Source organism: Lepisosteus platostomus, chromosome 9 (genome assembly GCF_059453375.1).
Source record: "Lepisosteus platostomus isolate fLepPlt1 chromosome 9, fLepPlt1.hap1, whole genome shotgun sequence".
Lineage (NCBI taxonomy): Eukaryota > Metazoa > Chordata > Actinopteri > Semionotiformes > Lepisosteidae > Lepisosteus > Lepisosteus platostomus.
This window is the reverse complement of record NC_142619.1, coordinates 28,357,733-28,376,672: the sequence shown is the minus strand read 5'-3', so window position 1 is coordinate 28,376,672 and position 18,940 is coordinate 28,357,733. Positions and strand designations below refer to the sequence as shown.

At 42.6% G+C, this 18,940-nt stretch overlaps 2 protein-coding genes and 1 long non-coding RNA gene across 6 annotated transcripts in view; all 3 read left to right on the top strand.

Annotated features, from left to right (window-relative positions):
- Window positions 1-4,955, top strand: part of frs2a (fibroblast growth factor receptor substrate 2a) — a 50,007-nt gene extending 45,052 nt beyond the window's left edge. For all 4 annotated transcript variants that reach the window (XM_088644585.1, XM_088644587.1, XM_088644586.1 and 1 more), the window contains one exon: window positions 1,670-4,955. In XM_088644585.1, coding sequence (XP_088500711.1) covers window positions 1,670-2,689 — 1,020 coding nt within the window. In that variant the 3' untranslated portion in view covers window positions 2,690-4,955. The remainder of the gene's footprint in view (window positions 1-1,669) is intronic.
- Window positions 4,956-6,557: 1,602 nt separating this feature from the next.
- cct2 (chaperonin containing TCP1, subunit 2 (beta)) lies at window positions 6,558-18,874 on the top strand. The gene is made up of 17 exons (XM_088646598.1): window positions 6,558-6,568; window positions 7,715-7,808; window positions 8,509-8,583; window positions 8,694-8,759; window positions 9,934-10,045; window positions 10,915-10,991; window positions 11,618-11,730; window positions 12,738-12,940; window positions 13,180-13,280; window positions 13,616-13,743; window positions 14,623-14,726; window positions 15,716-15,835; window positions 16,150-16,278; window positions 16,394-16,497; window positions 17,289-17,388; window positions 18,133-18,274; window positions 18,575-18,874. Exons 1-17 carry the CDS (start codon window positions 6,558-6,560, stop codon window positions 18,603-18,605), a joined length of 1,710 nt encoding a protein of 569 aa, XP_088502724.1. The 3' UTR covers window positions 18,606-18,874.
- LOC148654713 (uncharacterized) lies at window positions 11,737-12,247 on the top strand. The gene is made up of 2 exons (XR_015941119.1): window positions 11,737-11,872; window positions 11,967-12,247. It is a non-coding gene; the product is annotated as an uncharacterized LOC148654713 (long non-coding RNA).
- Window positions 18,875-18,940: the final 66 nt, after the last annotated feature.

The following is an 18,940-nucleotide window of genomic DNA, read 5'->3' as shown; positions in this document are numbered from 1 at the left end:
TCATTGGTAGTGAATTTGAACTGTTATTTCGTACTAATCGTGATCAGAGTGACTTAGTAATTGTGTAGGGAAAAAAACCTTTCTGTATTTTGCATGAGGAGGCAATCAGAATGAAGATGATTCTTACTAATTCTCTTGCTTTCAGTCTCAACAGGAATTACATAAATTATTATTTCTGTTCTTTAATTCACTGTTATGTCTTACACTGTTGATTTAGTGTTCTAGACATAACAGTGCACTGTAATGAGATCACACCCTGCTCCAGCTGAAAATAGTCTTTCCTAAATAATAATAACGCTGTAGACAATCTTTCTCGTTATTGGAGTTTTTTATTATTATTGTTAGTGCACAAAAATCATTAACTTTTCATTGTCCACATGAAGTATGCAAAAGTACCCGCACAGGCTGTATGCACAGAAAAAAGGATTTAGCACTCTTCATCACCCAGTGCTATCTTGAGTGAAACTCCTGCTATGTGGGGACCCCTAGTGGACAAAACTCAAGAATGTTAAGATAATATTGTTTTAATGATTCACTTTGCTTTTGTAAATGTAAATGAAAACGTCTTCCTTATAGATTTCTCACTCTGTATAAATCCTGGTTTTGATCTGTTAGGACACATTGTAAACTACTTTTTGACAGACGTCCTCTTATTATTTTCAACCTGATTTTTAAAAATGATTTTGTATGCCTGTCAATAAAAGGTCTGATTCTACAATATCTATATAGGGAGACCATGTGATTTCGGCTGATTGTTTTCAGTGACACTTGATGTACCTGAAGTGCCATGCAGTACTTTTAATGCTACAGAACATGTTAAAAGACCCAGTTGTCCAGACAGGGAAGCTTGTGGCTCTATAAATTATATATCGTGAAGAGCATAATTATTGGGACAGTGAAGTGAAATCTGTCATTTTTGTTGTGTACCCATAACATTTCTTTCAGAACAAAAGATTAATTAGATAAGATCACTTTATTAGCCACATACAATTTCTTGCATTAGGAGTTTCTTTTCGCAAACCCCAACTTGCTCTCCATGAGACACACAGACGGGGGAGAAGCTTGGGCTCCGAGCGTGGGGTCAGCCATTGTGCAGCGCCCCTGGAGCAGTTGGGGTTAAGGGCCATGCTCAGGAGCCGGACAGAGTAGGATTCCTCTGTTGGCCGTGGGATTTGAACCGGCAACCTTCCAGCCACAGGCACAGATCCTTAGCCACAGAGCCACCACTCTGCCCCCCTAATGAGGCAAAAGTATAGAATTACAGCTTTTGTTTCTGGGTGTTATTTTTCCTATGTTTAGTTATGTTTGAAAAATGTCATTTGCTGTGTTCAGTCCCACCTTTGGGTGAGCATAAGTATTAGGACAACTGGCTGACAGGTGTTACATGTTGCATTTGTTGTGAAAACTTAAGACTCGTGACTGTACAGCCTAGGTGCACAGGGCTGTGGCTGTCTATTAGCCTAGGTGCCAGCGTTTGGAGTTTGATTTTGGGGTCTGCTTCTTGAGTTAGAAGGCATAGACTAAGATGAAGAGTAGAGAGCTGTCTGTAACAGAGAAGCAAGCACTTCTGAAGATCCAGTTAGAGCCACTGCAAATGGGATTGGGTGTGGCAGGATCTCCAATATGGCATGTTTGGGGAAAATAAGCTTTTCCGTTTTCGCTTCCGCAGGTCCACACGTACGTGAACACCACGGGGGTGCCGGAGGAGCGGCGGAATCGCTGCAGCGCCCACGCGCCTCTGGACCTCCGGCTGTCCAGCCCCGAGAGCGGCGCCAGCGGGCCGCTGGCTTCGCCGGACGAGCGCGAGCCCCACGTGCTGCTGGAGCCCGACGCGGTCACGTTCGTCCTGGGGCCCACGCCGGTCCAGAGGCAGCTGATGGAGAAGGAGAAGCAGGAGAAGCTGGGCCTGGAGAAGGCGAGCGGCGCCGGCGGGGGTGAGGCCACGGAGCCCGCGGGTCCCGTGAACGGGGTGGCCGCAGGCAGCGCCGGCACCAACCCCAACCCCGCGGACTGGGACACGGGCTACGACAGCGACGAGCGCAAGGACGGGCCGCCTAGCAATAAACTGGTGTACGAGAACGTCAATGGCTTGGCTCTGCCCAGTGCCCCTGCAGGCCGCAGGTGCAGGATGCCCATCCCAACGCCAAATAGTGTGGACTCTCAGAACGCTAATAATTCTGCACAGAGGAGAACTGCTCTTCTGAACTATGAGAACCTCCCCTCCCTGCCTCCTGTCTGGGAAGCCCAAAAACCCAACAAGGAGGAGGAAGACAGTTTTGGACCAAAGACGCCATCTCTGAATGGCTACCATCACAACCTGGACCCCATGCACAACTACGTCAACACGGAGAATGTAACGGTCCCCCTGAGTGCCCACAAGCTGGAAAGCGCGCGGCGCCGGGATTGCACCCCAACAGTATTTAACTTTGACTTTAGGCGGCCCAGTCTGGAGCACAGACAGCTCAACTACATTGAGGTGGAGATGGAGAGAGGCAGTGATTCAGATAACCCTCAGACCCCCAAAACCCCCACTACCCCTCTCCCACAGACTCCGACTCGCAGAACAGAACTGTATGCAGTGATAGACATCGAGCGGACTGCTGCCATGTCTAGTTTGCAGAAGGCACTGCCACGCGATGATGGTACTTCAAGGAAAACACGACACAACAGTACTGACCTGCCTATGTGAGCCTAGATAGCACTGTGTGAAGTTGCACCTTTTTTTCCAGATAAAAACAAAACTCTTAAGGACAGAAGGGCTTCAGATATATTTTACTTTCTTTTCCAAATACAGTAGCTTTTGGAGACTTTAAGCTAGTCATGGATTTACACTGTACGTTGTGCTGACTTTAAAGGGAATTAAAGTAGACCAGGTACTTGCCATGTAACACTATCTTATTCTATGATGATCTGATATTTTCTGGGGGGGGGGGGTTGGTTGTTTTAAACATTCCTTTTTCGGTGACTCTGTGATTTGGTGGAATAAGAAAAAAATCTCCAAAATGAGATTTAATGATCATCTTTGTCCCATTTCCAGCGGTGTCTTGCCATTGAGGACATCAGATTGCTCTCCAAGTGGTCCTCGTGATCTAAAATTGAACATCAGTTCACTCTCACTTGTAAAACAAGTAGCCAGCAGTTAAAAAGAACGACAGCAGTTTCTGTGAAGGTTAGCCAGTCATGTTCATCTGTATGTTGGCCAGGAGTGATTTTCCGCAGGTTATTCTGTCATGTGACTTCCATTTGACTACCATGTAATTTAGCCAGAAGGAGAACAGGTTTATTGTTGCTGTAGTCTCTCATGTTAAGGTGGATTCTGTCCCTGGTTAGACCCGAGATGCTTCTGTGGTACGGTCTGCAGTAAGTTCCTGTTTGAACCACTCTAAAAGGTGCTCCTTGTGTGGATTATTCCATGTATTAATCCGTAGGTTTTAGACTGTGAACAGGACGTGTTAGAAGAAGCATCTTGTATAAATTTTCCCTTTTTTTTTTTTGCTCATAAAACATGGCAAATTAGTTGTCTTGATATTGTCATTAAAGAGATACTATACAGCAAGAATACTTGTGCTGACGCTGGAAGAAGGTGGTGATAGACTTCTTGCGGCTAAAGTGGAATTAAATTATTGTACTGCTGGATCTTTCACGGGATCAAATGTTACATTGTTCAAAACATTTTTATTTCTATTTGACTCGCCACTGAAGTTTTTCTCCATCTCTCATCGTCTCTATATTAATGTTATATATCTAATTTTGTAGGTGTGTATACTTATTGCACTGAATGTGTTACGGTTAAACGAGCTGGGAAGGCATGGGCCATATGAACCGGGTTGGTTTTGTCACGGCGCGCCACTGGTGTCTTGGTAAAAGTCAGCAATGTCTTCAATTTTACTTTTCTATTCACTTTTCTTGAATAACACATTACATGCTGTTTGTTTTTTACCTGTTCAGTTTCAGTACCTGAAGAACCCATTTTGTTTACTGACAGTGCATCTCCACTGCGTATCTGCCGAGTTTCACATTCTTTGAAAGGAAACGGTACATTTACCTTCTGAATGTGTGCTAAAAAGATTGTAGGCTGCTTTCTCATTGTAAGAGCAATTGTGTTTGAGTTCCACCTAATAATACTCTCTCTGTACCTCTGGACAAGCAGGCATGTTTATTCTGCCTTCTGCATGCAAGCTGGAAAAAACGCTTTGATAAAATCATTGCAGCTGTTTAAATTGAAACATTCGTTGTATCTTATCCATAACTAGAAATCATGAATAATTTTTTGGCAGGTCTGCTGGCTGACTTTTAGGTACCCTCCAGTAAGATCAAGTGTCCTTATGGGAATGATAATGGCAGCAAAAAAAAAAAGTTTACCATATATGAAACTGTCAGACATTTTCATAGTATTTTAAGTCTCAAGACAAATGTTTCATCAGTTACCTTGTATTATATTGTAAGATTTATTATATGTTCTAACATGCATTATTAAAAATGATAGTTTTTCTACCTACCATAAAAATGCCTAAATGTAGGAAGTGTGTATAAAAGTAGTTTAATAGATTTTGTTTATTAAATCAATTAAATTGTAGTTTAAAACAAAAACCCTTGCCAAACCATTTTTTGGAAACGATGTTCCTTGAACAAATGCCTTTGGGGTTCATTATAGGTGAAAATTTTACTTTTCAATTGTTTTGTTATCTCTTCCCTGTGTTATTCAGGAGAATAACTATGCACCAAATGAACCAACACACACAGAGCTATACCACTGTCAAGTACAAACATTTAATTTAAATGTATTTTGATGTTTGCATTTTTCAGGTATGGATATTGGTTCACCAGAATGGTCCAATTTTTGAAAACAAATGTTATGAGGAAAAAAAGTGTATTTTGTGATATCTACATCTTGTCAAATGCCATCTGTGCCAACATTATTTTTTGTAGCATGGCAATAAAAAAAATCTACAATGTTTTTTTTGTGACGTGATGTTTGTGTTGGAAAAGGGTGTCTTTAAGTGTGTTAGGTCCTCTTACCAAGAGGGTACAAAATCCTGTAAAACACAAAAATTGACCCAGTTTTTGAACTGATGCAAATCGTAAATTCAAAGAATCCTCTCTCCTGTAATCTACATATTTTGATGCACAAATATTTCATGTGCTTTTTACATCATGGGCATGTACACATTCCTGTGCCTCTGTTTCAGCATAGGCTGCAGTAATATGATTTAATGAACCTTAATGAATGTGACAAATTTGAATACACCTGTATTAGAAGATAAGATAATGCTGAAAATAGTTTCAGTGCCTGAATGTGTGGTTTGATAACATAACAGTGCTTTTAAACACCAGACCTTTTTAACAGGTTTAAATGCTAAAGGTGTGATATATCATGTACCAAAGTTATTATGCTAATAATAGCTAATATCCTTTATTAACATTTATTGGGTAGCACAAGTGAATCATTTAATATCCAATACAAACTGTACAGTGAGCTAAACACCTTTATTTACCAGACCCGCTTTTTATTGACATCTTTGGAATTGTCATCAAACATGAGCTCATCCTCTCATCTGTCTGTATGATCAGGTTTCGAGGTGGTAGTGATTAATATTACTCTAAAGGAATACTTCATACTCTGAATTATAGGTGTGCATGTCTTTTGTTTTCATATATTTTCTGTTTGGTATGTCCCAAAATTCTGATTTGTTGGTTTTGCACTGGGAAAGAAAGTTACGGTTGCACTAAATCTGATGCTCTGATGAAGAATCTCATTTTACTCAGAAGGTGTTTTGCTGCATGAAAGTAAACATAACAGATACATAATTGCAGAGGAAATGAAGAAAAATGTCTAGCAGTTCCCATTTAGTTACCAAAAGAAGTTACCAAATTTAGTTATTCAATCTAGAATATTAGGGACCTTAATGCTTCCACAGTGAGATGCAGAAACAAACATTTAGCAAAGAGGATATCGCCAACGTATTCCACCAGCCTAATTCCTGCCCAGGGATAACTGCTGTTCATTTGCCCTACTAAGTGCTGGTTACTTTGCATTGCTCCATGACCTCTGTGACAAGACTGATACTAATATCAGTAGTAGTGCACAATAATACAATAGTCCCCATCACTGGCCCTGCGGGAGTCCTGTCTGCTGGTTTCCATTCCAGGTGAGCTCTACATCTCCAGTGCTAACTGATGATTACATCAATCTGCTTGCTTGTTTCATACTTGTGAAACATACTTGTTTCTTTGGCCTGTCCTGAACGTCACAGATACTCGACTTCAGCTGTCCTGTTTCTAACAACCTCGGCACACAGAGCTTTACACAGCCTCTCGCTAGATTGTTTTTTTTTCCATATTTCTGACTAAAGGGCTCTTACTAATTGATGATCTGATAAACAGAATGATGCTGTATGAGACACTCCCACAGTCCCAAGTTTTGTTTCCTTCTGCGGAGGCCCAGTCGGTCACATTTCGAACTGCAGTGGCTGAATGAGAGCAGTTCTGGATGTCAGACGTTGGTTCAGGGTTGATACCATTCACAAAGCTTATATGTTCAATATACTTATGGGCAAATGCGGAAAAGGTAAATGGCATAAGAAATGCTGAGAAAAGCTCCGTGTGATTGTGATGAGTGCATAATCATAAATTCCCACTATATCAAATTTCCTCTTTTTATCACAACAGTAAGTTCTTCCATTTTAACAAGCATTCACACTGAACATCATAGGAAACCTGTCTGTCTGTTTTGAATAAAATAAAAATACATTTTGAAATATTAAGACTTGTGAACGGGCACGCACTTGTTCAGCGAGCAATTGTATGGCCAGACACGCCACTAGCCTGTGACTTTTACAGTACACTTTTTGTTGCACAACCAAGCTGATTACCGATGTCGATCATGAATTCGCCTATTAAATACCTGTTCAATATATAAAATGGCTCATTAAAATATATATATTCTCGTTTTCTTTCCTGGTGACGTTGCATATTTGTTTCAGTTGTAATGCTCGTGATATAGAATATAATTTGTGATCTAAGCGAACGGGAGAGCTTTTTTGAGCTGGTAGGAATCGACACTTCAAGCTTATACGCGCAGCGTCAGGAGAGGCGAGGCCTTACGCGGTGACGTCATAACAAACGCCATTGCCGCCGCAAGGAGACAGTTGATTGTGTGGCTGTGTGCTTTGTACCGGCGGAAAGATGGTAAGCGTCTTCATTTATGAATTAATAGTCAAATCTTCAGATTGAAAACTACTCATTTACAGTCATAAGAGTCCAGTTTTTCACTGTAGCTCTGGAATCGATTTTCCAGCGTAAGATTCCGGACTTAAGGTCTCGGCTCGGCGTGGAAGGTAGCACATGGGCTCCTGTAGGCTGTTCTCGGTTTTGGTTAAAGATCCCGAGATGATTTTTTTAAAAAAACTTCTCAATGTACACACAAAGGAGAGTTGGGTTAACGGTGTAGTTCGTCATGTGAACCTTATAAGAAGAAAAAAAGCGTGCACTAATTACAGCCGTGAAGGGTTACAATGAACGAAAAGCAGCTACCGGTTTTTGCAAGATCATGGATGGGCCACGGCTCATTGTAGGCCTTGCCGCACTGAATTCCTTTATAAGAACATCAAAATGTAAGTCGTTGAATCGCAGCTTCATTGTAGACCTCGGGCTGTTGGCAGAGTTATTAAGACCGAGAAATCAATCTGGCATAACTGTCATCGAAGTGAGAAAGCGGAGGCCCTGCCGAGATTCTAGTTGTTTCTAGGAGGGGAGGGACTACTGTCGCACAGCGCGATGCGGACCTTGGCGAGCGCCGATCGTACCATGTAAGGTCTAGGAAGCTGCTGAAAATGGGGGAAAAATGCGAGAAATATGCTCTTTAGTCAGAATTAACGGGAGTTCAATAAATACGCTTTGATTACTTTTTTCTGTAACGACTGCATTGTTTTTACGTTGCACTTGCCTCAGAAAAATAGGTTCTACTTCTTCGGCAGATCATTCCTCCACGGGACATTTTAAAATACTGCGTATTCGCTGTTTTCTGTCTCGTTGGCGATTTTTATAAACATTGACTCTCCGAGGCCGATTTATTTCCCGAGTTTTAGTTTGCCTTGTTTTCGCCGTGATTCTCTTTTGCTCTACAATCCCGTGTTTTGGCTTTGCTTGTCGTTTTGAGGCGATTTTTTTTAGCAGAGACGCGCTTCCAGGAGTGTTCAGTAGTGGTCGTGGTTATTAGACAGCTACGCATGTTAGAGGCTGTGATTTTGTCGAATACGCTCATCACAGAGTACATCTAAAGGTAGCTTTTCACTTTCTGTGCGCTACGTACTACCTCAGTGGTAAATGAACCAGTGAATCAGATTGGTATTTTAGTACTTTAAAAGACGGCCAGTAAATAATTACAGCCCACTATTAGAAAATGATGTTTTGGTATAGTTGTATTATTTTTGGTTTCGTAAATACATAATAACAGGTTTAAATAGACCTTTAAAACTTGAGTAATGTCGGAACCTGGTTTCTCTGCAGGCATCCCTCTCACTGGCTCCCGTGAACATCTTTAGATCTGGTGCAGATGAGGAGAAAGCAGAAACAGCCCGACTGGTAAGTGCTGCTCCTTACAGCAGGTACCTGAAGAACGCACACAGCTGTTTTCATTGTGCAGAATCCCAGTACAGGATGTTACTTTTTTCTGTGTTTCTTTCCCTTTCTAGTCTTCCTTTGTTGGTGCCATAGCCATTGGAGATCTGGTGAAAAGCACTTTGGGACCGAAGGGAATGGTATGTGTCGTTATCAATGATTCCACAGACTGTGTATTAAATGGAAAAGACGTCTGTGTTCAATATCCCTCTATCAACATGCTCACTACTGGATGATTCAACAGCACAATATCATACTTGACATTTAATGCTGCTCAGCGATTGAAGCTTTCAGAATGAAATGTCAAAGCAGTGCAATGTGTCACTGTCACTGCAGCGATATTAGAACATCCTGGTACTTAATCAGGTTGCAAAGCAAAATATGCAAAAGCCCACCCATTGAAGTACAAATTGTGATATTTACAGGATTAAAAGTTAAGATTGGAAGGTATTTTGTATACTGGCTGATGGACCGGTAGCCCCACCTTGCTATAGACCAGTGGGAGATGTTAAGAGCTGGTTGACCAGTTGACTTAAGAGCAAACTTGAGTTAGGCCAGATTGTGTTAACCCAGAGTGGAGTATAGCCAGGAGGCAAGAGTTTTCACACCCTTGCGGTGCCATGGGATTTTTATTGACCAAATAGTTGGGATTCTTATCCAATTTTCAACATAAGAATCCAGTTCTTATTCTTAGTTTACATTCTTATACAGTAGATTATCATGTCTTCCTACAGCACAGTGTCCCTGTCCTGATACACTTGCACTGATTTTGGACATTTGTTTGAAGTCGTATAATTGCAGCATAATTATTTCTCACATTTTTTAGACCCGACTCGGGCATGATCCTCACTCCCCATGCTTTACAGCAGTGATTCCAGTGATTCGTCCTGGTGAGCCACACACCAGCTGGATTTTGTTCAAACCTCTCATTGACTCAATAAGATTAATTTTATCTCTTTGTTCCCTTATCTTAAAAGTGTTGGGGCTTGAACAGCTATATTTAGTAAGAGAAATAAAATCCCAAACCTGTGACTAGAAACAAAATGCAAATGTAACAATGAAGCAAATTCTTAGATCACTTAAGGCTTGAGATATCTGATTAATGTGGGGTGAAATGGAAACCAGCAGGTGTGTGGGTCACCAGGACTGAGAACCAGTGCAGTTCAGGAAACGGTTGAACTGGTTTTCTTTAGCGGGCTACGAAGTGGTAACGATGCTGTGAGGCAAAAAATGAAGTCCTAAACCCAGCATGTGTGGTGGACAGATGGGTCCTGACGTTTCTTGTTCTAATGGAGCCTGTGGTCTTCTATACAGGACAAGATTCTCCTCAGCAGTGGAAGGGATGGCTCTGTGACAGTTACGAATGACGGGGCCACCATTCTGAAAGCTATTGGGGTTGACAACCCTGCCGCGAAAGTGCTGGTTGGTAAGTGTGCGGTTTGTGTTCAGTGTGAGGAAATAAGGGGTGCCCAGCTGTAGGCGTGACTGTGTTCCTACTGACAGGCTGCAGCTGGGTGTCTCGCCCATGTACTGCAGTGCACTGCGCCAGCTTTCATTGACTTACATGATGAAGGCTTAGCCAGTTTACCGAAGCATTTTGAGAACTGAAAACCAATAATACAAAGGCCAAGTGAAGAAATACTACTAAATAAGGTTCGGAATGTAGGTGAGATCTATGAGATGAGTATAAGCAAGGTTACAAGAGACAGGATACTGTTTGGCTCATCTGACTCATCTAGTAGTTTGTCGTCATCAATCATCCTGGGTTAATGGTGTTCTGGGTCAGACTGTCAGTGCAGCAGTGTTAGAACATCCTGGTGCTTAATCAAGTCACAAACCAAAATATGCAAAGAACCAGTATAAATGATAATATTAACATCATAAGACGGGGAGGTATATCTGTGTCTTGTTTCATGTAGTTTATTGCAGGAGTCCCCTTAATTAATTAATTTGAAACAGTGGAAGTTGCTTTCTAAGTATTGAATTTCATAAGTAAAATATGGTGCCAAACTCCTGAGCAGCAAAAACTAGAGACTATTCCTGCTAAACACTCATTAGTTCCGGAAAAGCTTCAGTTAAGTCATTCCGCTGGGCTGGAATGAGAAATAGTGGCTGTGTGGGATTGACAACACCTAGTGTTACTGTTCATCATAGCTTGTGCAGGCTGGAATCGGGACTGGGCTGTCGAAATGTTCAAATTCACCGCCTAAGGCTTTGCTGCTGCAGAAGAACACGGTACAGAGGAAGTTTAATAAAAACAGGAGTCCCCAGCGTGACTGCGTTGTGTGTTTTCAGACATGTCCAAAGTCCAGGATGATGAAGTTGGGGACGGTACCACATCTGTCACAGTCCTTGCTGCAGAGTTGTTGAGGGTAAGTCATGCAGGTGTGCTGCCTCTTAGGCTTTGAACCAAAAGAATGCATCCCTCGAACAGTCTTTTAAGTGATATTTGAAGTGTTAACAGTGAAAGCTATTGCACTGTACCTTGTATGTTGTGCTTCAGTCTATATAATATATTCAGTATGAAAGCCATTTCCACAAATTCCATTGAGGTATTGGAAGACTGTTGAACCAAGATACCTTTGAGATGGACACACAGACACATTAAGAGATTGTACTAAAAGATTGCGATGTGCACACTTTTTAATATAGTACTAAATGCTTTTTTTAGTTTTTTCAGCACTTTCAATTTGCTTATGCTATAGCTAGACGTCAGTGTCAGTGTATTTTCCATTTAAGTGATGTGCATCAAGATTGTTTTTTGGAATGTACAGTGTATTGTTGTACAACACTTTTTTTTTTTTTAGAAGTTACAGGATAATACAGAAATACTCACTGTTATCTCTAAGTCCCCTGGGTTTAGTGTGACTGGAGACAATTTCAAGAGCGAGCAGGGTACTGTAGTGTGACGCAGTTTGTGCTAAGGGTTATGGTGCTTTAAATGCAGACAAAAACAGCAGCTGATGTTTTATTTTGAAATCATGTCTATGTTGTTCAGGAAGCTGAACTACTCATTGCAAAGAAGCTCCATCCTCAAATCATCATCTCTGGGTGGAGGAAGGCAACCCAAGCAGCCAGAGAAGCTCTGAAGGCGGCCGCTGTGGATCACGGGTGAGGAGAGCTCGCTTGTGAAAACAGCTCGCCGTTTCTTTGTCTGAACAGTTCGTGTAAGCAGATTCCCTCAGAAGGAGAACTGTGTGAGTCTTTCCACCAGGGGTCACCGCAGCCGGGGATGAAAAAGCCCCAGGTTTTTGTTTTGTAGAGTAACAACCCGCTATACATTCATTTGCAAATGCTTTTGCCGCTCTATTTAATAGCGGGATTCGGTTTTCATTTTCATCAGGCAGGATTTGGAGCAAACCACACAAAAACGCATAGAACCACTTTCCACCAAGGTGTAAATGGAGCATTTTACCTTCATTTTAATATTCCAGTGCCTTATTGCATGTATTTCCACACTGTATTGTAAATAAACAATGTACAGTGCTTAAGCCGTGTCTACATAGTGTAATGCCTTTTATAGTAAACATTTTGCATGAAGCAACAAGGGAAAAATTGAATGAATGCTTTTGTGTTGTGCACTGTTACTATATTAAGGAAAATAATAAAGGTACAAAAGTCTTTCTAATGCAGTGTGAAGACTATTTTTGAGTCCCTGAATCGAATCCTTTTCTTACAGTAATACGTGTGGGGAGGATTGATTCTTCATTTGTTGATTCACTGTAGAGTGCACTGCATCCCTGTCAGATACTGGGATTTTGCTGTACACGCATCTTGAGGGAGTTTTAGTAGGGGGGTGGTTATGTAAAGGACGCTTTGGGCTTTGCTTTGCTGTATCGCAGAATAAGCTGTGTGAGAGCATGTATAATCCATGGAGAAGTGTGAGTGTTAGGAGCACAAGAACATAAGAAGGGCCTCCTCTCATTTGTGGCCTTTTTGGGCCCATCTTTGGTAGCTAGTAACGAATTAATCTCATCCAGCTCTGTTTGTGAAAGAAGTCGGGGGCCTTGAACTGAACGAATACCTCCAGCTGCCACTTAAAAGCCACTGAGGCAGGAGATAGCTGCTCTTGAATGGTCCAGTGAGGCAAGTTTTCCCGCTTCCTTGCGCTTCTACAGAAACGACGAGACCAAGTTCTGTGAAGACCTCCTGAACATTGCCAGGACCACTCTGTCCTCCAAGCTGCTGACGCACCACAAGGACCACTTCTCCAAGCTGGCCGTGGAGGCCGTGCTCAGGCTGAAGGGCTCGGGGAACCTGGAGGCCATCCACGTCATCAAGAAACTGGGCGGAAGTCTGACCGACTCCTACCTGGATGAGGGTAAGTGTCACGCTGGGAGCTGGCCAGCTAAAATCATCTGTATTACACGGGGATTACGCTACGGCTGAGTTTGGCTTGCTGTGTAAGAAAGCTCTGCAGTAACACCCCTGTATGCAGCCTTGTTTTTGTGAAGTGTTAAATTATACTGCCCTGAAAGTGGAATTTAAATTGCACTTCCCTTTCGACAGTGAGATGATGGGGAGAGTTGTTGCGTTGCTAATTTCTGCTCCTGTTTGTAGGCTTTTTGCTTGACAAGAAGATTGGTGTCAACCAGCCCAAAAGAATTGAGAATGCCAAGATACTTATTGCAAATACTGGCATGGACACCGATAAGATCAAGGTAAGAGTGAACGTTCACCGATTAAATTGATCTTGTAATTCTAGAACTGTAGACTTCTAATTTATAGGAAATAAAGGGGCCTATGAATGGGAATGTAGTGCAAATTACATTCTAAATCTGGTTCTCTTGTATTGAGAGTCTATACTGAAAGTTTTCTATAATGATATTGCTTTGTAAGCGATTTAAAAAAACAGGCCTTGCAGAAGTAGAACCGGTAAAACTAAATTTTATTGAGTTTCCAGCAGTTAATCTCAGTGCATAGAGTAGAATTGCGTTTCCTTTGGCTGGGTCTGTTGTCGCGGGACGAGCTGAGCACCCCGTGTCTGTGCCCTCAGATATTCGGCTCACGGGTACGGGTGGACTCAACAGCCAAGGTGGCGGAGATTGAGCTGGCGGAGAAAGAGAAGATGAAGGAGAAGGTGGAGCGCATCCTGAAGCACGGGATCAACTGTTTCATCAACAGGTACGTGACAAGTGAAGGACGTTCAGCCAACTGACGTTACTCCGGACGCTGACAGATCAGGAGATTGTATTTCAGCTGCAGTGTTAATTTGTGACTGCTCGTTGGTACCACAAGAAAAAAAATGATTGCATTGAAAGATAGCATTGTGTGCGTTTAAACTGTCATCACATAAACGCTGTGCTGCTTATATATCACTGTGAACTTGTGGTTGTGGTTCTGTCACTGATGGACAGCTCTTTTGAGCAGCATCCAGATATCCGTGCAGAACGGGACGAGGAAAGATGGGTGGGGGTAAAACTGACACACTGCTGGGAAAGGACATTGCCAGTGTGGTTCACAGGGTACTCTGATGGAAATAACTAGTAATGTTAAGGGAGCTTGTCAGTTCTTCAGTTAGAAAAGCTGGATTGTTCCTCCAGTTGGTACTCAGATTGCTCTGGGTGCTGTGGAGCACGTTTGGGGGGAAAAATGGCAGTTGACTAAACCGTTTGGGTTTTGGAAGAGAAGCCTATACCAGGAGTCTATACTTCCCAATCCTGGTCCTGGAGGTCCTCGCACTTCTGCTTCTTGTTTCAGCCAAGCTCTCGCATACAAAATGACTGACATAGTAATAGGTTTCATTTGAATTATTTCCAACTCTTGGAAGTTGCCGTCTGACTGTTGCATTTCGGAAGTAAAACAAAATTCCCGATTTTTGAGTGAAGACCAGGAACTGGCAGATATTCCACTCAAGGAATTTGACAGTTCACAATTAAGGACTGGGTATTTAATTGGGTAATTAAGCTGGGCTGGAGTGAAAAATAGCAGGTGAGCAGGCCTCCAGTTCCAGGATTGATGGGCTGTGGATGTTAATGTGTGTTTGTGGCTTGTGATCCCCAGGCAGCTGATTTATAACTACCCTGAGCAGTTGTTTGGTTCAGCTGGTGTGATGGCCATTGAACATGCTGACTTTGTTGGTGTGGAGCGTCTGGCTCTTGTAACAGGTAAGGCTTTATCATGAGTGCAAAGTCCAGAATGGTTTGTATGTGCAGGCCAATGGCTCTCTGTTCTGGTCCTGGAGTTAATGGTTTTTTCTTCCAACTGGAAGTGCTGGTTGCTGTCAGGGTTTGACCTGATTTCTTGTTAAGGCTTCTTTTCTGCCCTGAGGCATTTGTTCTAAACACACCCCAGTACGGTAGATCTCAGTTGTCTTCCTGGGTGACTCCAGACAAACTCTCAGTCTCAGGCAAATTTAGTTTAATATACTGTACAATATACAACCAACAGGTCTTAAACAGAAGTACAAACACTGATCACAGTGAGAGTCTGGTACCTTGTCATTCCTACCTCTGTCTGTTCAGCAATCAGCTCTTAAGAGCTGTTTAGGAGTGAGGACCATTGATGTAGACAATTTCATTTTACAGTTCCTAGAAAAGTGGTTTTGGGTTGAGGCAGTGTTGCCACTGGTCTTCCCAAAACTGTTTGTTGTCCTAACATTAAAAAATTATGGATCCAGTAACTCCATTTATGTGGTGTAGATAGTCATTTTTTCATCCAATGCATATATTGATCTAGCAAATGAGGAGAAATTCTATACTTTGTCCTTATAAAATATAAACATAGATGAGCAAGGAAAACAATTGTTTGAAATATACTTGGCATCTAGGGTTGGTGTGGTGTGATTATTTTTTTCCACGTACCAAGTAATCTTGAGTTTTGTTAAAGTTGTATAAAAGTGTGTGTAATAGGTTATGCACACGTAGCCAATTCATCCGAGGATGTCTTCCAGACTTCTCTCCAAGGAAGCCAGAGTATCAGTTTCTCCAACAAGGCTGAATAACGTGTTCCCACACCTCTTTGTGAAACAATGCCTCCAGCTTGAAATGCTTTAAACTTCCACCTAGTTTCCCCTTGTGTCCTTTTGTGTGTGTTTCCCTGTTGATTCTGGAGAATTGGGTGTGTTAATTTTCTGTAAACACTGCCCATGTGTCAGGTGGAGAAATCGCCTCAACATTTGACCACCCTGAGTTGGTGAAGCTGGGTCACTGTAAGCTGATTGAGGAAGTCATGATCGGTGAGGACAAGATGATCCACTTCTCTGGGGTTGCAATGGGTAAGCCTCACGTCCACAACGCTGAGAGGAGAGGGAGCGTACTACTCCGACATCATTGAGTACCTCATTTCCATACGTGGGTCAATGTAGCTTCTCTAATTTTTAAGTCCTTAAAATTGTCTAAATATTTAAGTTGATGTGCTTTTCCATTAAATCATGCTTTAAAATGCTCGGTCCTTTTAGCCTTCAGGAAGATGGTGTTTGTCCATTCTGGTCTGGATGAGACTGCTCTTCTACAGATTATTTCAAGAGCTTATTACATACGGAAGTCCGCAGGGAGCCTGGAGCTGAGATTTTGTTGTATTTTTCTGAAGGCGAAGCCTGCACTGTTGTGCTCCGTGGAGCCACGCAGCAGATCCTGGACGAGGCAGAGAGGTCCCTGCACGATGCCCTGTGTGTCCTGGCTCAGACAGTGAAGGAGACTAGAACAGTGTATGGCGGAGGTGAGGCTGGGCTGGTTGCTGTCCCAGATGAAGGGCAGATCTCACGGCTCATTTTGTTGTCGTCGTTGAAGATTGAGCTATCAGATCACCTGCCGTTCTCTTCTTCTCTTACCAGGATGCTCAGAGATGCTGATGGCAAAGGCGGTGACAGACCTGGCAAACAGAACACCAGGCAAAGAGTCTGTGGCTATGGAGTCCTTTGCCAAAGCACTGCGAATGGTGATTTATTTTATTGTTCATTCTTCTCATTGAGTGTTGTCCTTTGTTTTCATTTGTTCGTGCTTTTAAATTGGAGATCTCAAAGAACAATATTGATTCTGCTTAATCTTATTGAAACTGAAGACAACACTCACTTCTTTGTATTTTTGTTCATCGTCATAAGATCCAGAAGTTTGACTTCATTACTTGCATCAGCTTTGCTGAAGAAAACGATCCTGGCCGTGATTTGGAGCTGCTCTGTGTTGGTTAGGAAGAGAAGTCCCCTTTCTGCTTAGAAACCCAGAGTGGAAGGGTTGCGGTTCAATTCAATGTTAAACATTTCAGAGTGTGCATCAGTCTCTTCATGCAAAATACTTTTATGAAGGCAGTTTGACTAGTTTTAAAAGCCTCAACTCCTTCACTGCCCTTCTTTTCATACGAAAGTGGAAGGAATACAGTGCGGTATGGATCTGACAACGGTAGCAGCAGGGCTCCAGGCTTCCCTGTGCTCCTCCCTGGCACCAGAAATCTTGATGGACAAAGTTCAATAAATGTCAGCATAGCAAAGGATCCAGTGACACCTGGTAATGGAATGTAGAGGATCCTCACAAAGCCCTAACTTTATCTGTGGAGAAGAAAGCCACCCAGATCTCGGTTTGATTTTGGGGAAAGACAGATTCCTCATTTAACGAGAGTAGCATATAAAAGAAGTAAATGTTCTTGAATGGGGCAGAGAAGCTGGAAAAAGAACCTTTTACATTATTGTGTCACTGCTAATATAAAAGTAGTCTAACTGAGTGTTTTTGTTTCAGCTTCCCACGATTATAGCTGACAATGCTGGCTATGATAGTACAGATTTAGTGGCTCAGCTCAGGGCTGCTCATATGGAGGGAAAGACCACGTTTGGATTAGGTGAGTATGCCTTTTCTTGATTTTAGGGTATTTGGCATCAGCGACGCACAGTGGGTCCTGGGTTCAGTTCTTGGTGTGCTATCTCCATGGAGTTTGTATGTTCTCCCTGTGTTTGTGTGGGTTTCCAAATGCATACTGGTATGTTAATTGGCTTCTGGGAATAAGCTGGTCCTGGTGTGAGCGATGTGTCCTGTGTCCTGCGATGGAGGGTTGTCCTATCCAAGTGTATCCTGCCTTGTGCTCATTGCTTGCCAGAATAGGCTTCGGCTCTCCTGCATCACTAAACTGGAAGGAGTTAGACAATGTATGGGCAGATATGTGTAGTGACTGTGCTTTATCAATTATTACAAAACACACAGACAACATTAAGGACAGAATGTTTGCTGTAAAAAAATCATGTACTTGTTTGATATTTAAAACATCGCCAAGGAGGAGAAACTCTTAATGCTGTTACTTTCATGTTTCTCGTCATGATTGAGAAGACCTATGTGCTCATGTTTTCAAACTTCTTAATATTCAGCGATTTGTAGCAAACAAAAATGTTGATTTAAAGCAAGGAACAGAACACTGCACATTCAGTCAAATCACCTTAAAAAATCAGTTTAATTCTCCTTTTATTGTTGCATCACCATTTGAATCAGCGTAGCAGGAGTTTCTGGATGGCATTAATAAAACTCAGCATTCTAGATCGATTTGGTTTGAAATCACACATGGCTGAGAAGAAATGTACCGTTTCCTTCCCAGACATGATCAATGGCGACATCGGTGACATGGCAGCACTGGGGGTGACGGAGAGCTTCCAGGTGAAGAGGCAGGTGCTGCTGAGCGCGGCGGAGGCGGCGGAGGTCATCCTGCGCGTGGACAGCATCATCAAGGCAGCGCCCCGGTGAGCCACGTCACGCCAGCGGCTCTGCTCTGTGCTTACACACGCGTCTGGCACTCCAGGGTTCCCACAGTGCATTGCACTGTCCTGGACAGCACTTAGAGCGGAGACCTTTTCAGCAGCTTGTGAACCGAGTGACGTTTGGGTGTGAACGCGTTTGAGTCTGGAACCCTCTGCCGATAGAGGTTTTTCATGAAGTGTTTGTGCCGATTACTACCGGTAACAGATGTACACTGTTTTCCTAAAGATTTGAGATTGGTCAATTTGAAATTTGCCTAATTTTTTCTTCCTGTGTTCCCACAGAAAAAGAGTACCAGATCACCACCCCTGTTAATGGCGCCTTTGGTCCTGGATTTGTCTGTACGGGAGTTAAGAAAGGGGCCGCGGGAGACTGCTGAAGACTGACCAGGGTTAGGAGAGGGAGGGCAACATCTCGTCTATTTATTACCACTGGGGATGCTGCCTTGTCGGGCAGCCTTCCTATTGAGAGCAGGCGCTCTGTAGTTGTTGAGGCACTCAACATGTTTTTCTTTACGTTTAGCAATGTGGAGACAGCTGTGTGGACAAATGTGTCAAAGAATTAAAGCAAAACCTTCCTACTAATGTCTTGTCTGTCTCTTCTGTAAGACTTTTAAGAAAATTTCCTTATATCCGGCTGGGGGAAAAAGT